Source organism: Cottoperca gobio, chromosome 9, assembly GCF_900634415.1.
Source record: "Cottoperca gobio chromosome 9, fCotGob3.1, whole genome shotgun sequence".
Lineage (NCBI taxonomy): Eukaryota > Metazoa > Chordata > Actinopteri > Perciformes > Bovichtidae > Cottoperca > Cottoperca gobio.
Window position 1 is genome coordinate 17,857,882 of NC_041363.1, and position 24,559 is coordinate 17,882,440.

The 24,559-nt window shown below is 40.3% G+C and overlaps 1 protein-coding gene across 3 annotated transcripts in view; it reads right to left on the reverse strand.

Moving 5' to 3' along the window:
• Positions 1-24,559, reverse strand: part of arl15a (ADP-ribosylation factor-like 15a) — a 94,503-nt gene that overhangs the window by 33,292 nt on the left and 36,652 nt on the right. For all 3 annotated transcript variants that reach the window (XM_029439453.1, XM_029439452.1, XM_029439451.1), the window contains exon 4: positions 14,181-14,389. In XM_029439453.1, the coding sequence (XP_029295313.1) occupies positions 14,181-14,389 (209 nt within the window). The remainder of the gene's footprint in view (positions 1-14,180; positions 14,390-24,559) is intronic.

Consider the following 24,559-nt stretch of genomic DNA (forward strand, 5'->3'; position numbering starts at 1 on the left):
TTTAAACATCTACATGGGAGACATGAGACTTGGCCTTTCTCTCGGAGTGTCTGTCTGACAGCATTTCCCTATCATGTCTGCATTTCTTAACAGTCAACTGAATGTCTTCAGTAATATGGGTCTTATGCTTAAAGACAGACAATCAGTGCTCTGTGAAAACCCTTAACAGTATGAACCTGACTTAAGGATTTCTGGAAATAGGATGGTACACCCGTTAGAATGAGCTTGAGACAACGAACAAACAGCTGAAGAAACAAACAAACAGAGGCATATGTTCATCGGTTTTTTAAACCGATTCTCCATCGTAGACAGCCAACACCAAACCCCCCACCCCCCACCCCAAGCTAAGGCTATCAGACAACTAAAGCTGCAAAAGTAAAATGACCTGGTGACTGTTAAAGCCCTTGGGAGAGTTTCTGTCTGGTTTCTGGGCTCATCTATCAACCCTGAGACTGGATTATATATACCACTGTTTTCTACCAACCAAAGCAGAGGACTGGCTTCAGATGCACACAACTCAGGGAATGACATGTTTTGATTTGAAGGAAGTGGTCTATAGCCAGGCCAGGTTTTACAGATGTTTGTGTGCATAACATAAATGTTACCAAATATAAGAAAAATGAACAAATGGAGAAGTTTAGGGATTTAAGGATAAATTATTAGTTTCAGACACAAGCTGTAAAATGTCATCTTTAATCTCCAGAGAATGATATCTGAGGAGACCCAGTGGGTGGATCCTTCAGTTCTTGTTCCTCGTCACCTTCCCTCTCCGCATACATGCGGACCACAGCGCTGTGGTCCTGCCCCCCTGGCCTGCAGGTCAACGGACGCACCGATTACCCGCAAGACCTTGACACAAGACAAATCTGAGCGCTTTCATCTGTGTCGGTGGGTCGCCCCTCAAATCCTTGTTACAGGATTGGCGTTCACCAATTAGCACAATTAGCTTTTGGCAAGCCGCCGGCGGCGTCACATGGCACCAGCTTTGCACTGATAGGTACCTGACAAGCTCGCAGATCAGTCATGTCTGCCATCACAGGGTGTAAGTTGGTTGCAGGATGGTAGGGAAAACCAAGATGTAACTCTTGAATAAAAAACCACACATACGCACAAAAAAGAAACACTAAAAAGTTCTTAGAATAATTTTAAGTCCATCATGCAGCAGTAAAAAAAAGTATACTGTTCCTGGTGATAGTATTAGTTAATCACAAAGAGTTATTCAAAACTAGGATAAACATGGAGTGTGTGGTCTAATATGGTCAGAAAACATTGGAGTCATCACAGTCACTATATGGAGACTGATGCATTCCTTGTGCAAAGTACAATAACAGAAAACCTTGAAGATGTGTCGGTCTTGTGATGGACCTGTTAAGTTCTTCTCTTGGTTTTTATAAAGCTACACAGCCATATATCCCAAGCTGTCATTCGTCTTTTTAGGACAGGGAGAGAGTTTGTTTGTGAGGCCCCGTTTCCCTTAATGTTTTATCCAGAATGCTCTGTTAAGGGGCTCCCATGTCAAAGTCTTTTGAAGAGATGAAAAACATTGGCAAATAAAGTGGCTTTATAGGGGGAAATCCAACTCAAGCAAGGGTTCCCTGCCTTTTCTAAAAAATAAAAAAAACATGGGTACAGTATAGGAGGATAACATCTGGAGGTGGTTGTGCCATGAAGGAATGCAGACACTAAAACACGGAGGCTTTGGACAAAGTGCAGAGCATCATTATAGCAATGTGAATGTGTCTACTATACGTGTGTAAAGTATGCATGGGAAATCTGCTTGGAAAACAATGCTCCAATAGCAATATATACGGGAGAAGACCAACACATATAGGCCTTCCTGCTTGCATTATTCAGCGATAATCTCTGATAGACAACTCAATATTATTCAGAAGCTTGATACATGATCAGATACTGTACCCGTTGAAGATTACAATGGTGACTTAACAAAAAGCGTTAATTCAATTCAAGTGGCACTCAAAAGGTGAAGAACTAAAGAGCCAGCATCCTCAATGGTGCTGCAACTGATGAAAGTATGAAAAAGCACTGCGAAAGAGCTGTCCATCAACTTCTCATCACTGATGTGACAGCTTGATAAGACTGTGTTCGCTACCAAGTAGAGCTACGTATAAAGAATACAAGCAAAACCCTGTGGCCTGGATACAATTGGTGTGCTGATAGGAGAGCCCCAGACGATGGGCAGAGAGATAAGCAGAAGGGGAGGTCTGGGGCACTGAGGTTCTGCGACAATACTGTTCTCATTTGCAGCTTTGTGTTTCCTTGGCCCTCTCACTTTTCCTTAGCCTCGTCAGAGTAATCTCTGTGTCTGGCTACACTGAGTATCTTAGGTAACACTGCTCTAGATCAGTATCTCCCCTCAAAACAAGAAGCGTTCCGTCTGTCATTATCACAATTTACCCAGCACTGTGGTTTTCCTCTTCACATCAAATCCATTCTTCATGGTTTCCTTCCCAGCGATCTTGTGTAAGTTAGTTTTTTTTAAACCTTTCCAGCTGAGGACAGTAAAGGAGAGGGAGACCACAGTGTCTGTGTATGTGTGTATCTACTTGTGGTGTAGTCAAAGTGCAGCTGAATTCCTGAGGGTGAGCAGTGAATTGACCACATAACACCATGGCGTGTGTAGGAGTGTGTCAAAAAGAGGAAAGGAGATTATAGCGAAAAGGTTTGTTGATGTAAAACACAATGGTTTGATTTCATGCATGCATAAATGAGCACATCCGCACAGCTGCTCATGGATGGGCATGTTAGAGCAACACACCTTGTCTGACATCTTCTGGAGGTCCTGAAGAAGAGACAAGTTTAAAGAGCAACTTAATTATCTGGCCTAAATACCAAAGACACTCAAATGAAATCAGTCCCATCTCTTCTTTTCGTTCTTCCTGCAATGGTGTTTTTCCTCCTCACTAACACATATATGCTTGCAATCCACATGAAAGCCTCAAAATAAAGAGTACACCAAAAACACCTTATCATCATCATCAGTTAATTGCACCCAGAAGGTGCAGTTACAAAGAAAAGGAGACATAGTAACCTCAATAAACTGTATTGCAAAAACAAAAATCAAAGAACAGAGGCTGCAAATTCCATCTTTTCTCAGAAGTCATTATGCACAAAACTGGTTTCAAAACAACTTGGCGTGCTTTATTCCCTGTAATCAAATGGACCACCTGAATCAGTCAGTTGCTCAAAACCTTGGGTGTTTTGGATGTTAATCTTTGGAAGTAGATTGCTTGGGGAATAAGTAACAAACAATGACATCATCCAATGTCTGGTACAGGAAAGAGTGCGTTCCAAATAAACTGTACTAAATGCTGTTGATCCCCAGTAGCCAATTGTCCTTTGTTCAGCTACAACAAAGTTGTATTTTCACTGTTTTCAGCAGTTTTTGTTACAACAACTCAAGGTAATGGGAACATCTTGTGGCTTGTGGTACTTTTTATCAACCACTTTGTACTTATATTATTTGTATTCTATTTAACTATTGTGCACTCGCCACTTTACTTCATATGTTCTTTTGCTGTAACAGGGTAAATTCCCCGTTGTGGGACTAATAAAGGATTTCTGATTCTGATAATAGGGTCAGGTCTGTGATACAAAGTTACTTGCACAATAACCGTTTGTGAGGCTGGGCCACATACCCTTTCCCCAGTTACTTGTATTCAAAGTATTATATTCACACCTTGAAATTGCATCAAAATAACTGAGCATAGCATGCTCTATTGTTCGTTGCGTGGTGGACACAGAAGGCAGAATTATTACTTACAGTATGGACCCCATTTACACTTAATGCATACAGCCAAATACAAGGTGCACCAAGCTGCTGTAGCATTTATCTGATCCCTGATCAGTTCAACCACTGAATTCAAGCACCTCGTTCTGAACAGGAGGAGGGCCGACCCTGATTTGCATGTGGCCTGGGAAAATAAAGACGCATTGCAATCGGAATTGTGATCTGGCCAACAAAGACTCATATATGTGACTGTATGTGAGTGAAGTGTAAATGAAAGAGACTTAAATCTTATCTTAATTATATCCAAATACGAGACGCTTCAAATGAAAGTGCATATGTGACCATCATCTCAAATCTAATCATCAAAGCTTTCTTGCCAAAAAGTCAATGTATTGTTTTAGACCACTCATTCACCAACAAGTACAACTTTCAAAAAAACTTTTGAAAATAATAACGAATAATCAGTATTAATCCATTTGGGTACATTAGTCAAACTATGTTTTCGGAGGCTTTAGATTGACGACAAGGAGAGAGGAAATGGAGCATTACTGTGGACTGGAGTAAATACACAACAGTTAAGGACAACAAATACTATGGTAATATCCCGCACAGACAATTGTCCTTTATCAGATATGGACAATGCCAATGGTTTAGTGTATGGAGCGGCTTAATTGCGGTGCATATGTATGTTAAAAGGGTGCAGCCTGGTTGTCTTGTCACAACATTCAGTTTGAGCCCTAAAGATGGAGAAAGCATTACCCTCTTATTGTCATGGAGAGTAGTGCCTTGAAGACTTGAGGCGCAAAGGCTGGAGGAACGCTAGCCTTAAATCTTCTTAGGGTTAGCGATAGAAATTTGCATGATGGAAGGTGGAAGGCTTAATTTTCAGTCATTGGGGTTAGGATAGAAAGTCACCTTTTCCAGCTGGACTATCAATGACCTCACATATGGTACATATTTTTGTGCGTTTATGTTTTACCAGGACTTCTACTAGTAATACTACTACCACTACGACGACCCCTGCTCCAAGTGGTTTGAAAGGAAGGTTAAGAGAAAGGAGGAAAAAAGGAGTGGCGGTATATTTGTCTAAACAAGGTGATTCAGATCAGTCTATACCAGGAATTGCTCAACAAAAACTCTGTAGAAAAAAGGCATGCTTGTGCGAGACAACAAAACCGTGTGCGTGGGTGAGCTAGGCCTATATAAACTTTGATGGCGAAATTTACTGATGTGTGAATATCTGTGGTTAAGCAATCAGAAAAATATAAACCGCTTGTACAAAGTTTGCATAGACTTGTGAATGTGCACACACACGTGCATCCACACACGTTCCAGGCTCATTACACCCCTGTATCTCCACTCAAGTGGAAAAACACCCCCGTCACTTTCTCCACAGCATCTTCACTCTCTAGATAGTTCCCAGTCAACATCCACCCCTGTCACCCTTACTCAAAAAAATCCTTGAAGAGGTCAACTGAGAGATTAAGACCCTTCAAATGGGGTCATGGAGATCAATGATCAAACAGAGAGCCAGGCCCAGCCCCCATGCCCCCTCTCCTCCCACTTTATTTCAGGAAGCCTGATAATAGAGACAAAAAGACTGGCTAACTACTTCCCTCCACCATGACCCAACCACCCTCTTAATCTCTGGCGGTGGCCTCACCTATAGCTGTCACGGACAGTTTCACCATTCATTCATCATTGATCAAAACATCTCCATTAATTGGGTGTGAATCTCAGAACTGAGAGAACACACATGTGTTGACAGTAAATTATAGGGTCCAACAATAGAATGAAAAAAACACTACATTTTATAATGCATTATCACAAAGCGTGTCTTTTACTACATTTCAAATTGACTAGAGATGTAAAATTAGACAAGCATAGATATGAAAGCAAAATAAAAAATGACATGTAAAAGCACAACCCTTCACAGAATAGGTCCATTTATTATAAGACTTTTCCAAAAACATATAATCACACCTGTCATACAGTGATCTATTTCATCACCCCTGCTGTGCAAGTGCTCTTTGATTTCTATTGTGTGTATCCAGAAGGGGCACACATGCATTGGTCGAATGAGACCTCTTGCATGGGAAAAACACTTCGTTGGTTGTCGGTTTTCCATCATTGTGTGAGCCGCATTCCTGTGGACCACAGGAGAACAGAAAGCTGGCTGCGGAGACACCCACTCAGCTGTGGGGTTGGGGAGGTTGTTCCCTCCAGAAAACACGCCTTCCAATGAGTTATCACATGCTGGAGTAGGCTCAACATTTTTAGAGGTAAAAGCTAGCATACTTTTATTGGTAGTTTAAAAGTGAGGAAAGAGAAAGGAGGTCTTGGAAAAAGATCAACGAATGACACAAGGTTAAAAAGACTTACCCAGTGGGTCAATCTATTAAATAAAGCTGTATACTCAAGGTTGAAAACAAGGTTGTGAGATGAGAAAGGGAAAGTAATTGTCAAGAAATCTTATCTAGAACTGCAATACTAGGGACCTAAAAAAACAGCAACAATAAAACCACAACTTTATAATGTGACCTGATCCAAACAAACACATTTAGATTTATTTCTGACACTTTATAGCTGGAATACCTGTAAAGGCTTTGATTTAAATAAAAAATATGAGAATGGTGGTAAGAAGTGCAGAGTAGAGACACATCGAGGAAAATAAAGGATGTGCACCACAATCCGGAATGAGTATAAATTAGAAAGCACCATCATATAAGAAACAAATGTGAAAACGGAAATGAAGGGCTAAAGCCAAGGCGACTGGCCAACAGTGACTTCATCTATGCAGTGCAGATGCAAAGTCTCACTTCACCACTCATCAGATGGCATTTCAGGATATGTGTAATGCTTTTTTTCACCGTCTATCACCCCCTCCTCAGTGTGTGTGTAAGTGTGTCCCTCTGACACATTCAGACATACACAGTATGTAAGTGTTACAACGTAGAATATAGATGCAGACACGATAAGGCCACAACACCTGGTGACAACAGATTTACACTCTATGTTCTAGTAGCATAATCCAAAACTCACTGAGACATTCATGAATTTCTTAAACAATAATATCACGTTAAAACAGAGATAAAGTGATCCAGGCAGCAAGTGCAGGTACTGCTATAAAGAAATTGAATACATAATAATAATTTACAGTTTAGCCCTTGTGTAAAGAAACTTTGCGGGGGAAGCAGTGTGGTTTACAGTAGAATTCAGCCTCTGAGAGGCTTTTCCTTGACCTACTGTCAAGGGAAGTAGGAAAAAAGGCTTGTTTATGCAGGTCTTGACAACATATGAGGAACATTTTATCAGCTTGGCTTGTGATTGTTTTAACATCGGTCAGCAGCAGCTGAGAGAAAACTTTCCTTTTTAGGGGGAAATGATTCTATCTAGGATAAGCTGAAGGCAGAAAACATGGCACATGCAAAACAAATAATGTGTCAATGTGCCCGCGTATGTCTGAGTGTACGCGTGTGTCCGCCTGTCTGTCTCTGTCAAAACATGGCAAATTGATGATTAATGATTGTTTGCATGGTGGTTGGTGAGGAGGTGAAAATCTGTCACCGTCTCTATTCTGCCTCTTGGTACAGTCGTCTTGGGTTTACGGAAATTTGAGACGAAAGATTGAAACAATGTTTAAAAACACAATTTAACAATTAACACCGACCTTCTGTAAATTCCCTTTATCATTTTAGCTGCTGTGGCACAGGAAACTTCCCACAAGTGTATGACGCATTTGAGTGGCTGCTTGTTCTGTGCGGTGTAACTTTGTCACAATGCATAAGCAACATCAGATTTAGCTTTGGTACAGTGGAAACAGATGTGCTTCAATTCATTCCAGGCACTGTTGTCCTCACAATGGACTCAAGCATAACAGGACTGTGTGGGACTGGATTGACTTCGGTTTGTGTCTCTGCGTGTGCGAGTGTGTGTGGGTGTTGGTGTGCGTGTGTGCGTGTGTGTGTATGTGTGAGGGATTGAGAGTGTGAAAGAAAGAGAGAAGCGAAAGAATGAGAGAGTATGAGGGGGTTCTTTTCCTGTTCAGTCATTCAGGGGACTTTGACCACAATATTTGAATGCTTCTGTCTTCAACCTTGGGAGAGGAGCCCTTGTCTTGGTTCTCAAGGTTAGATATTACAGCCCCTTTTACTTTACCGACAGCTTTTTATTTTCGTTATCTGCATCTTTTCTGTATTCTCTCCCTGTTTCCACTAAAGTCAGTTCTCACCCCTCTTCTTTCTTTGAGTCACTCCAGGGCTCCATTGTTTTTTGCACTCTTCATCAGTTTCATTCTGTCTTCCATCTCTTCCTCACATAACACAAATGGCAATAGAGCCAAAAAGACCTCTACGTCCGCCTACTAACACTGACAGCATTTTCTAAAACAAGAGCCCCTCGTGGACGCAGTCCATTAGGCCCATCCATCCAAACAGACCTGCTTTGTTGAGGTGTTATATCAACAGGGTGACCTCCCCTCCACTCCTCCCCAGCTTCCTTGGGCCCCCCAACGGCAGGAGATTGATGTCAACAAGGAATTTTGTCCCACATTTCCTTCTACCTCCTCCAGACCCACCCTGCTCCTGAAAAACACACTTGCAGCAGCACAGAGGGCCCCAGTGAGGCCTTAACAGGCCCGCTGAGCTGTATTACCCGCCGCCACCTTCTCTCACCCCTTGCTCCAGCAGTGCCAGAAACACCCCAAGTCACCAACGTGACGCCGTAAACAAGGAGTGCCCCAGAAAACAGCACTAGCAAATGCAAGTATGTGTGTGTGTTAAGGAAATGAGCCACCTTGTTCCGTCAACAGACTGGTTGCTGTGAGAAGAAGGTCAACACGGAGACGTCATTTGTGGACAGTGTCATCGCCAGAAGAGCTGCCAATAGAATTCAGACCAACTAAATCTGGGCTTGTTTCATGGGTGGTGCTTGTCAAACTTTCACAAGAAGCAAGAACCTGAAACGCAGCTGCTGTCTTTTGATGCTTGCTGAGTTCAGATGCAATGAGGCTTTGAAAAATCCAATACATGTTCCAATAAAAGTCAGCAACAATACATATTTTATTCATCGCTGGGCCTAATCTGATTGTGCAATCTGGATCACGTTCAGACCTTCAGTGACAGACAAACTGGCATTCTCTACAGATGGTTGTAACATTATACTCCATAATAATTGTCCAAGAGAATGGGGGATTTCATATTTACAAACAGTGCCCCTTTAACTTACATATGGGATGTTTAACAAAACGTGCTGAAGAAAGCTTCAAAGCATGCCACTGGAAACTGCACTTCAGGTTTCAGAGATGAAAGAAATATCAAAACAAATTATGCAACAAAGAGTTAAAGCGAAGATATTGTGCCCCAAAATATTCCTGTTTCATTTCTCATTTTTCTAATGGGCTCCATTTGCCAATTTGTTGATTAGATTAAGCTCTAAACAACAAAGTCTTTCCTTTTTTTCATAATGTATAATCCATTTTAATGACGTTCTATTGCAATTATCCATTTTTTCTCCACATATGTTTCAACAAAAGAAAGAGGGTGAAGACGGTTCTAAATGAGGGTCCGTATGAAACCATAGTCCCATGTGAAAGATACTTGAGTCAGGGATTGAAGGAGAAGACTGTGGCAAGACCTGCAGCCATATAGCCATGCATCACATACGTATATACAAAACGTTTCACATGACTTCTTGTTTTAATTAAGACTAACCTTTCTAATAAACATTTAGACATGCTTAAATCGTTTAAACATTTCAAAGGGATAACGAAGGATGTAACCAGACTGAGTTTTCCGGAGCAAATTGTTATGGTGGATCAAAGGTTATGGCTCTGGTTGAAAAGGTTACGGATTACAGTAATCTTACAACCTTTAGTCAGGAAAGAAAGGCGGTGATTATTTTTATAACCTGCATTTATCTAATGTTGTTAGTTATTCCAACAATTTACCCTTCAGATGACTTGGCCTTCATACCTGCAGAATATAAAGACCATGAATATACTGAGAGGATTGTTTCCACGTGCAATGTAACATTGTTAGTATCATTATCTCTCACTTCAATTTACCATTCATAACTCAACTAACTCAATAACCAAAAGAATATTCACCTTCTCTTAAATATAAAGTATTTGTACACTGTAACTGTCGTAACCTGGTGATGACCTAATGAGTTTAAAAATTCTATGAAGCAAACGTTTCAGTGAAGTAGATCCACTGGCCCAAAACATCTCAAAGCAATGTGCACTGACCCTTGGTAGGACTTTTTTTACTTAGGAAAAAGCTAATGGAAATTCTAATAAATAATGAAAAGATAACATACTGGGTATATATGGTGTCTTGTATGAGACCTTTAAAGGATACATGCGCATACAAGGCTGAATGACTGTCGTAGACACTTTCTCTGGAATTCATTTGAGAGCTAGAAGCTGAAAATGAAAGAAACATCCCTTTTGCTTCATTGTAACTTTTTAATGTAGTAAGAGAACACAACAACATTATGTTATATTCCCATATAATACCTCTAACCCCTAACCCCTCAGGAAAATCAGCTAAAGCAGCTTTGCAACAAATTCATCAGAGCTAATTCACAGTGCAAGCACACGTACTCCAGATAACCTAAATAAAACAGTGTTACTGTTCGTGATAAGGGTTACCAAAAGTGCAGCTGGACACAGTGTACATAATCCGACACTTTCTCGGGTTCACTCTGAGGTCTTGCTGCCATGCTTCCAACAACCCGGAGGATGATAAAATCTTGGAAATAGGAAGTGGCATATCTTTAATTGTGCTTTTATCCTCAGCTGAGGAGACACACTGCACTTACACTGGACCACAAACGCCAGAGCTAAGAGTGGTTTGCCACCTGATTCTGACATGTACATTGGTACTTTTAGTGTAACTTTCATTTAATATTAAGCAACTCTGCTCTATAGTAGAGCATTTGGACAACCTTTATCAATAAGTAATGTGAGGACATAAATATTCCCAAACTTCCTGAAGACAAACTATACGCAAGTTAGGGGCTTAAGGAACTAGCAAGACCCTCTAAAATGTCTTAATAATTACAATTACAAGCACTTCTTAGTTTACAATTAGAAAGCAATTTTAGTAATGAGGTATGTAATAGCTGCTAACAGCAGAAAGAGGCTGTTATTGTTGCAACAGAGTCATAAACTTAGAAAACATATACAGCATAATAATTTAATAGAATAAAGCTAGCATTACCATTTTGGGGATCATGCAGGAAAATAATGTGTAACAAAAGCCTATAAATGTTAATTTTCTCTCTGCTTTAGAAAAATAAAATTGAGTCTGAAATATTCACAGGATGCTATTTGGGGCCATTGGCACATAAATTGAAATGTATCATCAGCACTCGTGGAAACATTCAAAGCCACTTTAGGCTAAACAGAGTCAGTCCATGTGCCTTTAAAGCACCACTTTGTATCAATAAGTACCTGATAATAAATGAGTTGTTTGATCTTTAATGTTTAGCTCATTTCATTCCTACTGTATGTTTCCAGGAGAAGTCCCATAACAGAAACGGAAGCTCCTCTAAAGTGAAGTCAAAGTGAAAGCATGGGAACCTGGGGAGAACTGAAAATAAACTCCAGGAAGAGACCCCTGCGGATGTTGAGCAAATGTTTGGTTAACATATAGAGGGTTTGCCCTCTTGCACTCTCCAGTGGTTGAGTGGGCTTACTATTTCCACCCCTTTTTCTATTATTTATTTTAAACAGAGTGACACACGATATTACCTGAAGCCAGACTATTATTAATGAGAACAAGCAAGGGTTATTACTGCCTTTGTGAGCTTGACATACAGTATAGAGGCAAGGTTTCAGAGAAGAGGGGCAGTCAATGATTTCTTTCATAGTTGGTCCAAAATGTAGTTTCATTTTAGCAGAGATTATTCATGAGTCACTGAACACTAAACTCCTCCAGTGACACAGCCATGAGTCAGAGGATAATATGCACACACAGGCATGGTAACACTCATAATGATCATGTAATTTCAAACACACTAATGTATTACAAAGAATATGCACCCACTTTGAAAACTATGCCAGATAAGAGTATCTCTTTTCTACCCACAACTGAGCTCAGTGCAACCAGTACAGCGCCCTAGACAACCTGTAAACGTATCATTTCAGTTGGTTAAATCAAATTAAATAAATAAATTAAGGATGTCTGACACCACTGACAGCAGATTTCAAGCCTTATGTTAAGATTTAAAATCACCAGCTTGTCGTGAATAGATTAAATGAGATGTAAGAATATTGATGTTATCCTATTTCTGTGGAGGAAATTGATATTAGCTTTTATTACAACTGAAAACAAGAAATGACTGCAAACTGCATGTATGAATGTATTGTATGACATACAGATGTGATGCTGCAGATAAATAAATACAACATAGCAACATGGACACTGCATAAATATTCCTATGTTCCTATGTTCAGCTGATGTAGAAGTAGACACCGCACACACACTGCCTCAGTACTGGCATCAGCTTCCTCTGCCACCCTAATCAACTCACTTTATATAAGTCATTCATTACGAACTGAAATGACCCTCCCAAAACGCTGCCAAAAAAGGCCTTTAGGCGACATAAGCCAGTCTCACATGTCATCATTGTTTGCAAACAGTTCAGAAAAGTCAATACTTCCAGAGACTGATGCAATGATGGGCCAAACACGGCAGAGGACACATCACGCTAAGACCGGTGAGCAAGTGTGGCCAGCTCACAGACTGGATTCATTGGCTACGTTATGAGGGCCGACAAAGAGACCAGTGTTGTCGTGCTTAAAGCAAGCAGATGCCATTTAAAATATCAATAAGATTAGATTTTGTGCTCAAGTGCAACTAGTTCATACTAATAAGTTAAACAGATCAGGTGGAGTCATAGGTTTTCCTCAAATGCATTCAGTTTGGCTCACAACAGAATCTGGTACAGAGCTTTTCTCTCTATCATTTCCCACTGCAGTGTTCATATCACAAGAGCAGCAACACTAGTGATGTAGACTAGGAAACGCAGATGGTCCTCTCTACAGGCACTCATCTTTGTTATCTTTCAGAAACATTAAATAGGCCTCTGCAGATGATGTACGTTTGTGTGTGTTTGCAGGAAAGTGAGGTTCCAGGTTTTTGAAACATGAGTAACCATTGCTCAGGGAATGCTATCCATAACGTCCTACAAGAGGCTCCTTCTGTGAGGGAGGTAGAGTGGTAGGTCAGGCTAGCCGAGGAATACACACACACACACGCACAAATATGCTGTCAGAGCTCTGTGCGCCGTGCTTTCGGACCTCCGTGCGACAGGGGGGATGCTGTCAGAGCTGTCAATTCTTCTGGACTCCACATTCTTGTCTGCTGATTTGTCATTTCTTTGGGCAAACCAAGCCTCAAGGTCTCCCTCTATAACATGACAACCTCCCTCAACAGTGGGTTCCACTAGCAGGTCATCAGGCTACTGCCATGGCAGGCACCCAAGATCTTCAGACCCACAACTCCTACAAGGCACATCAGCAATGGAGGGTTTGAACATGGTACACTTGGATATCATGTCCCCAACCTTGACACATTAAAAATAAGACTTCCAGAGGTGAGCGTTGGAGACAAACCGGCTTCAGCCAAACATTCCCAGTTCACACTCAATGTACACTTGGTTTTAGTGTCATTTGCAAAAGCGATGGCTTACTAGCTATGGCTCCTTCAAAGACAGAAGTGATGTGGTCTCCACACTGGCCAGCCATGCACTCGGCAATGCACTAGATTCCTACACCTAACCTTAGAGGGAGGTGACCCATGTGGTATTAGCCCCATGTTATTTGTTGGTGCTGAGCCTTACCATGCCCTTGGTACAGGCCAGCCACAAGGGACTTGTATGCAAGCTCCTGTTCAAGGCCTGGCTGAAGGAGGAGGCCTTGGTTTTCCTATTCCGGATGAGGTTTCTCTTTTCCCAAAACACCAATTTAAAGAGATCGCTCTTAGTTTGGACCCTCACCACGGACCAGTTTGCTTTGAGAGACTGGGGGTGATGTCTCCAAAAAAAAAAAAAACGCCACTACCACTAGCAAGTTGTGATTTTACAGGTTTGTTATTAAATTATGAGGCCGATTCTAATAGTCATCATGAGGCATACTGTTAGAGGTCAGCTCTGAAACCACCCACTTTGACTGTTATACTATTCATTTTAGAGTGCAAGTGAAAATAGCCATTTGTATGCGTCTACTTATTTACTGGTGAGTATATGTCTGAATGTGTACACTTAATAAATCCAAAACTGCTTTTCCTGATTGAGACACACATGTAATGTTTTATGAATCTGTGGAAGCTGCTGTGCTTATTTGTGAAAGATTTGAAGTTGATTGCAGTTAGAGCTGCATGGGACTCAATACATTAACAATAGCACTGTAAACGGGCGAGGTTACCTGGTTTGGCGTCCTTGCAGCAGGCTTGTCCTGGTGGTTGGCAAGGATGAGGAAAGGCAGTGTGCAGAGCTGCGGGTGCTGCAGGGCCGAGTGGAGCTCGTTACGTGCTGCCTCAAGGTCCTCATCCGATGAAGCACTATCCAATACGAAGACTACACCCTGTGATCCCTGGTAGTAACGACTCCAATATTTCTTGATGTTGTCGGCTCCTGTAGACGGATATTAAGCCATTAAATGTGTCAACCTCTGGGAGTAGGCATTTATCATAATTGACGTTACAACTGTCATGTGAAAACCTCCTGGTGACAGAAATGCCAACAACTATTTTAGTAGAATGATGTGCATCATCAAAAAAGTATAAACTCATAATTATCAGTTTTTAAATAATCGTGTTCCACCTACAAAACATTTCTATTAAATAAATAATGTATATTGTTTTATCCGAGTTCAGAACAGTATTATCTTTAGAAAGTATTAAAAAAAATTATCTATTCTGGAACATCATAAAACATATAGAACAGAGCACATCAGGACATTGCATACAAAAACAGAATAAACAATTATAATTAATATATGTTTCTTATTACAATATTTAGCTAAAATTATGAAATGCTATTTATATAATAAATATACCAAGTGTCATTACATTTTGGCAAAAAGCATTTCTCTTTGCTTCTACTGTATCTTGGTCTTATTTATGTATTGGATGTTATGTACCATAACCAAGAACACCAAGATGTTTGCCAGAAAAAAAGATGTAAAAAATGTTTTGAAAACAAATTCCAAGCAATTATTGCAATTAATGTTTGGCATGGTGTTAAATCATTTGGGGAAAAATAATCATGATACATACAGTTTTAAAAGTCAAACATCCAGTATTTGTTATTAACTTGTTAAATGAAAACCACTAAGCGTTGCGGTATAAAGTTCAAACTACCTCTTTTCTTGCCAAATTTCTCAGCAGCTCCTAGAACACAGTAGTGGGTCGCCCAAGTCAAGTTAAAGTAAATACACATACACACTGGACTATTCAAATGGAGTCTGGGATCATTTTCAATGCCACACTGACATGGAGTTCAAAATGAACAACAACAACAACAACAACAACAACAACAGGTGGTTCCTTTTTTTGTTTGCTCATTTGGAGCAAGATCGTGTGCTGACAATGGTTAAGTTCAAAGTAACTTTATTTGTTAGTGTAAGTCATTTGAGGAAGAAACTTACATTCTAACAAAATGAGTCAGTCACGTCCCTTTTGCTCTCACCTCCCTCTGCTTCCACTACCGGCCCCTTCTTTCTCCTTACCGACAGTGTAGGCAATGCTTTCGGAGAGGAAACACACTTTCATAGACATCTTTTTGATCCTTATGATATATTCATGTGCACTTTCTTTACTGTAGGGGCACTTGCTCAGGATCTGACCAAATACCATCTGCTTCGTGAGATCGGAAGAAGCCAAACCCAGAACAATTTCCTCACCTGATGCAAAACATTGTAATGTGATTAGTAGAGCTTATTGGGCTCAGTTAACTGCCTACGTAGGACTTTTCCCGACATTTCAGAGCAATAAAGTCCTCTTACAATCTTTAGCAACCATGCCCCTGTCAAAAACAACAACAACGCAACACTCTCACAGTGGATACCCTTTTTTGTTTTTGTTTTTTAATCCAATACTCAGAAATAGGAATAGTTATGTACTGGAGCTGCAACACAAAATATGGCTTAATGTCCTGTCTGCACACACCTGCAATACTCTGGTTCTGGAAATGCTCATCCTTGTACATCTCCAACCCTTCCTACTAAACCAGCAGTGAGAAAAAAACGTTTTATAGCAAAATCCTATTATATTACTATTCAGCCCATGAAGAAAAAGGCTCTTTGTAAGGTTAGGAATGACTGCCAGATGACAGCTTCTGCTGTCGCCCTCTCTTCTTTGATGCTGACAAACTCACTCAACACCACAATTCATGATATGCTAGTCACATCCTCCATGTTACTCATGCTCCTTTAACATTGAGACATCCTGCTCCTCTTGTGACTTTTGGTATTCATTGTAACTGAACACAAGTTGACCACAACCACTGATTCTTTAATGAAGGAACTACACATTTCAAGCCAACAGGATGTGTCATAACAGACGCAGTATGGCAGTTTCTCCTTAACATGGAAAATATATCACAACAATCTGGAAAAAAACATGTTTTCCATTAAACCGTTCAAAAGGTTTGTTCTACACGCTCACCGAACGTGTCAACAACACTTACACGCAACTACGAAGGGTCTTATCACATTGCATACGCAAGTACACGCATTTGCTTTTACTTTCTCTGGTTAAAATGATCCTCTCCGTCCGGTGAGGTTACTTCCTTTGCAATCTTGTGAACTGTTGTTTTGTTATTGTTGCTCATAGTAAGATAACTGCCAAGAAGTGACAAACTGTGAGGCTGGCAAATGTTTAAACATCACGAAGTGCTCTCAGTAACATTTTACCTCCCTTCCCTCATGCTCTCCCTCCCTCCTTTCTTTCCTCCCCCACTCTTTCTACTCACACCTCTCACTGGAGTGGAAAGCTATCAGACAAAGTGGCACTTGAGAGATTGACTAGGAAGTTTCTATCATCTTTGCCTGGAAATGGTAGAATATCCGTCAAGTCTCATTGGAGCATTGGCAACTTCTGCCACCTATTGGCCTGACAGGAGGATTTCCAAACATGACGTCATGATTCTTGGGGGATGCTGCTGGCAGCCCTACTACATATCATTAATCAAATAAGTGCACCATAAGTAAGACCTCATTCCTTTGCTCCTTTCTACTTTTCCACCCTTTAACATCCTTTGTTTATGTCCTCTATATATAGCTTGTAATTATAACAAACAAACATGTCTCATACTTTTAGATTTTACTGAGACGTAATTAGCCAAAGGTTAACGGTGCAGCATGAGAGCTAAAAATAGCATGTCAGTATAAGTCATGTCTCTTACCGACTCTGTCAAGTACTTACTCATCAGTTGAAGGACTTATTGCCTCACTCATTCACTATATGGGTTTTAACTGTATGAATGAAATAATAAATTGCACATCAATAAACTAAATTAATCATGAACCAAGTTTCGGAAAATATGTGAACAAAAACAAATCGGAGAAATCAGAAAATGAACTTCTTGTAATAGTAAAAAAAGGTATAACACAGTACGGTTCAGTCTTCTGGCATGTTTGGTTGGATGCACCTGAAGGAAGAATCAACAACTGCATACTTTCAAGATTTACAATTGTTCAATATTTTTCTTGTGTTCCCTAAACTTCTCACGTCTGCTTCTAAACTTAAGTTACGACTTCCATTTCCCAGAATAGACATCAACATCCTTTTCCATTGCCTGGACTTGATACATTTAGCTGTTGGTTTAATGTGTAGGAGCAGAGAGCAACAAAGCAAGCTATCATGTTAGTAATGGCAAGAGAGCAACATTTCATCAGGACAAAATATCATAAAACATATCTTGTGGCTCCATTACATAATTGTCTACTGAGGCTACACTTGGCCAAATAAATCTGTATCTTTTGCTTTTCCATGATGGATTTAATCCCCGTTGAGCTGTTAAATATTGATGCGAAAAGGTGCGTCAGCTATGGGGTATTTTCTCTTTAGTTTTGAGGGAATAATCCTAAAACGTAATATTTCCCATCAAAGTTTGGGCAAGAGTGTTCGTTGGTTATCTAATTAAACTTCACTACAGCTCTCCTGAATATATTTAAGATAGATGTCTATAGATATAAAAAAAATGTGTATGTGTGAACACAGCAGACTATATATTTTAAAGCCGTAAACGTCCTCCACGTAAGAAAACATATTAATCAACGTTATGATTCCAACATTTCTGGCAATATATCACTGCGGAAAAAACACGTATATGATGTCAGTCTGTGAGGTCAGAGAGTAACCCTCTCTGGGATCAAATGGATAGAAACCGGATCTGAGGAAAACACCTCACCCAGCCGAATCCTTCCCTCTCTCACTCAACACCAGGCGAGACTTTTTCAACCCTCTGAAGCAAATTAAGACACGCTGAAACAAGGAGTGTAATTTCTTATGTATTGTACTGCATACAATATGGATGTTTAACATATACGCATGGTTTGAGGTCTCTGAGACTCTTAATGATTGTGGATGGGTTATGCTTCGTAGACGTTTGGTGATTCATTGTGTATGCACAGCCAACTGCTACAGGCCACTGTAATGTGAAACACTTACCAGGGCTACGACTCATTACTGATGCAGTCAACTTTCCCCGTCCATAAAACATTCCTTATTATTCTTTTTTTGTTTTGTTTTCAGAGAATAAACTTTTGTACAGCTTTGTGCTTTTAATTTGTGTTAAGTAAAACCTCTAGCTATAGTTGTTGGGGCTAGAATTATTAGTCGATTGATCGATCAACAGAAATTTAAACAGCAACTACTTTGATCATTTAATAATTGTCATTTTGCAATAAATAAAAAAAAGATACTACTTAGATCCAGCTTTTAACGTGTGAAGATTTACTGTTTGTCTTTGTATTAGGCGACGGTAAATTGATCGGGAAAAATTATATTCTAAGACATCTACTTGGGCCATTTTCACTATTTATATCTATATTCACATTTTATAGACAAAACAATCCGTCAATTAATTAAAAAACCCAATGTTTATATACAGATCTATGTATCTGTTGTGGTGTATTTGATTAGCTCTAATTAGCCAAAGTCCGATTTTGTTGAAGGACTGACGGGTTATGATTCAGGGACAAAGAAATAAAGATTAGCTGGAAATCATGGTGCCAATAATGCAGGAAGAGGAGAGAATGGGAAAAGCAGACGTGTACAGTTTACACAATCACAAGTTGGAATTATGTTTCAGTGATCTGGTTACTTTATCCTTTACCGAAGTGTGATTATAAATGAAAAAAACAAAACGTTGAGGCAACTGCCAGTAAAGCATAAGCAACCAATTACACTGCAAAAATTAAAAGCAGATAGTCTTCTGCAGACAGTCTTCTGAATTCTTTCAATTGTGTTTAATAACTGGTGTTTCTGAACTATTTTCCAAATTCAGCTCTCGAAGGTACATCGTAGAAATCAACTACCCTATTTCTCCATTTGGTCTAAATGAGGCTACTGTTGAGGCTTGTTCCGTTTGATGTTGGGTATTGATGCAGCTACGGCTTCAGATTCACAGTCAGCTTCAACAACACGTTCTCATACATTTCTGCCTCCCATCGTTCATGCTTTTTGCCAGCTTTTACTTAGAATAAAATGCAAACATGTTGCAAATCAGGTCTTTGTTCACTCTTGAAAGTTGAAACACTGAAAGCAAGCTCTTTGAAGTCTCCCTAACGAAAAACAGACAGTGTTTTTCCTCTGCACAAAACAGCTACAATACAGTGATGGGAAGGAGCACTGGGACGGGTGAGAGAGGCCTCTAGTAATAAAGTTTGCTTACTTCATTGAGGAATGAGCTGGGGCTGGAGTGAGGTGGAAAATACTTCAGCTGTTGATACACCATCAACCTGCAGTCTTAGCAGAGTCTGTTTTTAAGTAAACATTTCCTGTGTGAGGCCTAGTCTGAAACACACATCCATCCCTCTCATTTATGCACATGAAATGTGGTACCTCTTAATAATTCAGATCAATAACTTGTGGTACTGTATGTAAATAATTTGGCTTTCGCTCTTTGCCACTTTGGACCCTCCCTTTCCTTTGGGTGAGCCATTTTCATCATGTGCCACTAGGACTAAAACAGCTGTTTGTGGTTATAGACAAGTAATGTGACTGGTTGAAAGTAATGATTAATCATCCCAACCTTTTTATTTATTTTCAACTTTACCCAACCCATTTATATACTGCTGTGCCCGTATAATAATATCAAGTGCACATGTATATGACCTCATCGCCATTGCACACTTCACCCACTGCACCACTTTGCAATTGCATTGTTGAAATAAAATACTTATTGTTCTTGAACGCATTTGTAAATTTAACTTCAACAGTTGGTTTGGCTCATTCGCTTTCTTTTTTAAAGATTAATTATTGGGCTTTTTATGCCTTTAATGATAGTACAGTTTGAGAGAAGGGGGAGAGAAGGGGGGTGACGTGCAGCAAATGGCCACGGGTCGGATTCGATCCCCAGGCCGCCACGGCAAGGACTCAGCCTTTGTATGTGGTTCGACCGCTCTACCAGGTGAGCTACCAGGGCGCCCGGCTCATTCACTTTCAAGATATTAATGGGCAGTCCCTCATAGTGTTTATGATGCACCATTCACCTACACCTTCGACAACAAACCCAACATCAAATAGGGCCATATTCTTGAATGAGGCCTTAAATAGAGATCAGTTACACGTCCGTCCTCAGAACTTTGAAATCAGAACAGTCTGCGACTGCCAGCATTCGCTTTACACCCAAATGACAACCTACAAATGATTTCACTTTAGGTCAAAACTTTTCCAATGCAAAAGAAAAGCTTCCCTGTTGATCAAAGTAACACATATGGTGGTCCTATTTAATAGTACACATTGGGTCTGAGATGACAAAGTCGAGGTTTTGCTCTGAGACGTGCTGACATACTTCCTTTGCCTGTTGGTGTTGTCTTGTCTTCGCTAATGTTCTCTGTATGCGCATGTGATGGAATAATAATAGATGATAAGATGGGCTCACATATGTACCAAGATCTATCCCATTTACACACAGTGCACGTATCACATCTTCATCAATATTCTCTTAAGCACATACATGCTCATACCAATAAAAACACATAAACCTTTAAGTTGGCTTATTGAAGCAAATGTTTTCCTACAAATTGTCTGATTTCCAAAACACTGGAATATACAAAAGGTATTGGAAAGCCTGGTGACGCATAGTGTTTAAACAAGAACATTGAAAGTGCAAATATCTACTTCAAATCGAAAGCCTCAACAGCAACGAGACTACGGACTACTTTTCCATCAGCTATCATTGCGTGGCATGAATGCACACTGTGAAATGGCCCGTCTAGACTTGATGTCATGTCACTGTCCAGACATATACACACACATTTGCACACTCCTACACACACCTAATAGATTCCTCCCCGTGTCCCCGGAGATGCCCTTCCCACCTAATCCCCATACCTGGCACCAGCTGGGTAGCAAATGCCTGCCAGACTAAAGATCGCCAGATGCAAAATTCTCAATGTCGACCAACTGAAAGTACTTTATTACACTTTATTCAGATGAGTACAAAGAGCTCTCATTTTACAATATTGCTGCCCGCTGTTAAAATAAATAGCATATCCATCTCTTCATGGTGGCAATCTTAGAATGAAAATGCGCAATTATTTCTGGATATCTATTTGATTTCCGATTACATGTAACTAAGTAATACAAGGTGCCGTAGAGGTGCACTGGTCTCGTATTATGATAAGTGGCTATGAAAGAGCCCAAGATGATTTTTCACCTTCTTCAAAAACGTTATTTCTCTACTAATCTCTACCATATTTCTGAACCAAGGTCGACATATTCTAAGAACATCAATGATACGTGGATGTTTTTCTTTTTCTGGAGCATTTGAACTGACTGCTCTGACAGAGGACAGACTCTGTAGTGAGCGACCACACAGTTTGTCTTTTAGTGTGCACATGCGTCTGATTTTTTAAAATAGTCTGCTGTTCAGCTGTGGAAACCGTTTTATTAAGACTTATTTATTTATAGCTTAAGATTCAGCTGAACTTTGGGTTTAATTGTTTTTTTTCTTTCATCCTGCCACTTTGTGAAACCTTTCAGTTTGTAATGAAATGCACGCATGTGAAAACCAAGTTTCTTAAGAAAAAAGAAACTAGCTGTATTAAATGGGTTTTTCTTAATCCTTTACTCCAATTAAGGGAACTGGGTTTCTCCTTTACATTATATCTAAGAAATCAGGGCACCTCAGAAAGCTGACAATAACTAGGTTATTTACAAGCATGTGAACACACTGAATGATAAGATAGACAAGCCCTGACCGATAATGGGCTGTGAGGAAGTGTGCTTCATCACGGCCAGACAATGTGTTCAAATCAATGAGCAGAGGAGGGCTTGACCGGAGTGAAGATCGAAAGACAGGCAAAAAGAGAGACAGAGAAAGCACAACTAATAGCATAATCCGGAAGCAATGGTAAAGAGAAGAGCGGATGGGGGTTGATTGTAAGAAAAAGAACAAATGAAAACAAGACAGCAGGGACCTCAATGACAAATGCATGAGAGAGACAAACGTATAGCCTGGTCTGAGTAATTACCGGCGCCATACATCAGGGTTGCCTGCACATAAGCTGCTTTGTGCCTCTGGTTTAAAGGACAGCTTGCGCTTATAACAATCTGGCCCAGTGCACTCGAGGCAGGGAGAGTTAAAAATGCATTACCAGGCTTAGCAACTATACAAGTCACAGTCAACTACACATGGGTTCAAAGCATGCAACATTTTATAAACAGAGAAGAGACATGACTCCTAAGACAACTCCAAGTGCCATGTTAGGGTCTCTCTCTCTCTCTGCTCTTTGCTGTATGCAAAGATTTCTCTGCGTGCCAAAAGGTTTGACCTCGACACTTGCTTTTCCCATGTGCCCTCTTCCTGTTCAAGTTAAACCACTTTCGTCTCCCAGATGAAATAGGTTGAGCAATAATAAGGCTTGCCCTGCCAAGCAAACAGCAAGGATAGAATAACTGCATATAAAAAGTGTGAAGGCTTGGGTTTTTGTGAGGAAGGTTTTCATGTCTTTCAACTGCTCTATTTGCTCTACCAGAAGGAGCAAATACTGTATAAGCATAAGCGTCCCGACCTCCGGCACTTAAGGTCACCTGCATAAGCAAGACTTGCTTTACATTACTTACTGTAAAGGGAGAATACCTCATTGACATTCAATGGGCTTTCCGGTGCTTCACATCTTCACGCTTCAAGCGCTTCTTCCCTTGCCTTAGTCAAGGCTGAGTGAAGAGAACAAGCCACAAAGGTATTGTGTAAAACAAGTTTTCTGGGGTCAGGAATACTGATGTCTGTGCGTCACATCTTGTATAATTTTTCTGCATCATTGATGCAGAGCAAAATAACGTATAACTGAGCCGGGCACGTTTGCTTGTTTTAAAGCCATAGGGAAAGGAGAGGAAAAAAGAATACTGACAGAAATGGGAAGAGTTGAGTAAGTTGCAAACAGTGCGGAAAGGGTCTGTGTTAATCACAAAACGATGTAAAAGGCCCACTATGAAAACTGACCGGTGGAACATTATGCAAGAGCCCCAAATCTCCCGACTCCACATTTACGTCATTTACATTTGGAACAAGAAGAGTACGCCTTCACATATCAACATTTCACCTCAGGCAGAAACCTAAATCTGATACTATGTTCCAAATAAAAAGTAGTCAGTCAAAACATCATGTTCTTGTTTTCACCCTGTCCAACTCATCCACAACGCATGGCACCATAAATTGCTCAGATTCTTGTGCTCTGTGTATTGACAAGAAAAGGAGCAGGGGAGCAAGGGTCCAAGGAGGGGGGCAAAGAGAAAAAGAGAACAGATTTCATCATCCTTTGCTGTGGTGGCAGCGTATACTAACTTGTCTAAATCAAATGTGTCATCCGTGGGACCAGTGTTTTTCCAACCACAATAATGTCCTACCAGACTGGCTTTGAACCATTCCAGAATAACCCCTTTTGAAAACCCCCTAATGCGCTCTGTCCAAATTTGGTAGTACCCTCGTTGGTGGTCCCCCGGTGCCTCTTTGTGTGTGTGTTAGTGTCTGTGCGTGTATGTTTTTCATCTTTTCAGAAGGCTTGGATGGGTGAGCCTTCAAAACATTCACTGCACCTGTCATGTGCCTATAGCGCGCAGAAAACAACGTCAATTATTTTAACTTTCAACAAAACAATACATTTTCTTGTGCCACTAAGTTGTTTGTAGGAGAAAGGACAGCCCTGATTTATCCCACTTTTAAGACTCCCTTTAAGGACTGAAAGCCTCTCATTGCATTTGTTCTGTTTACATGTCTCCACCTCAAGTTCCATCATCTGTGCTTATTAAACGGCTTCCTTGAATGCTGTGCATTTCCAGGAATAACAGTGTGCAGATTGTACAGCCACTTCAAAAAACACTAACAGGTCTGACGTCTGTACACAAATGTCAGTCTCTGACCGAAAGGTGTGATGCTACCAGAGGTGTACACAGTTATTTGTGTAAACAGTTAATGCTGAGAGATGAGATGATATCGAAAAACATGTTTTTAAAATGGCAAATCTGCACATTTGTGTAATTTAGATTTGGGATTTTGAGCAAAACAGTTGCTTTACCAGTGGAGGATCAAAAACATCCCACCCACAAACTGGGAAACAGAAAACAGCGGGAT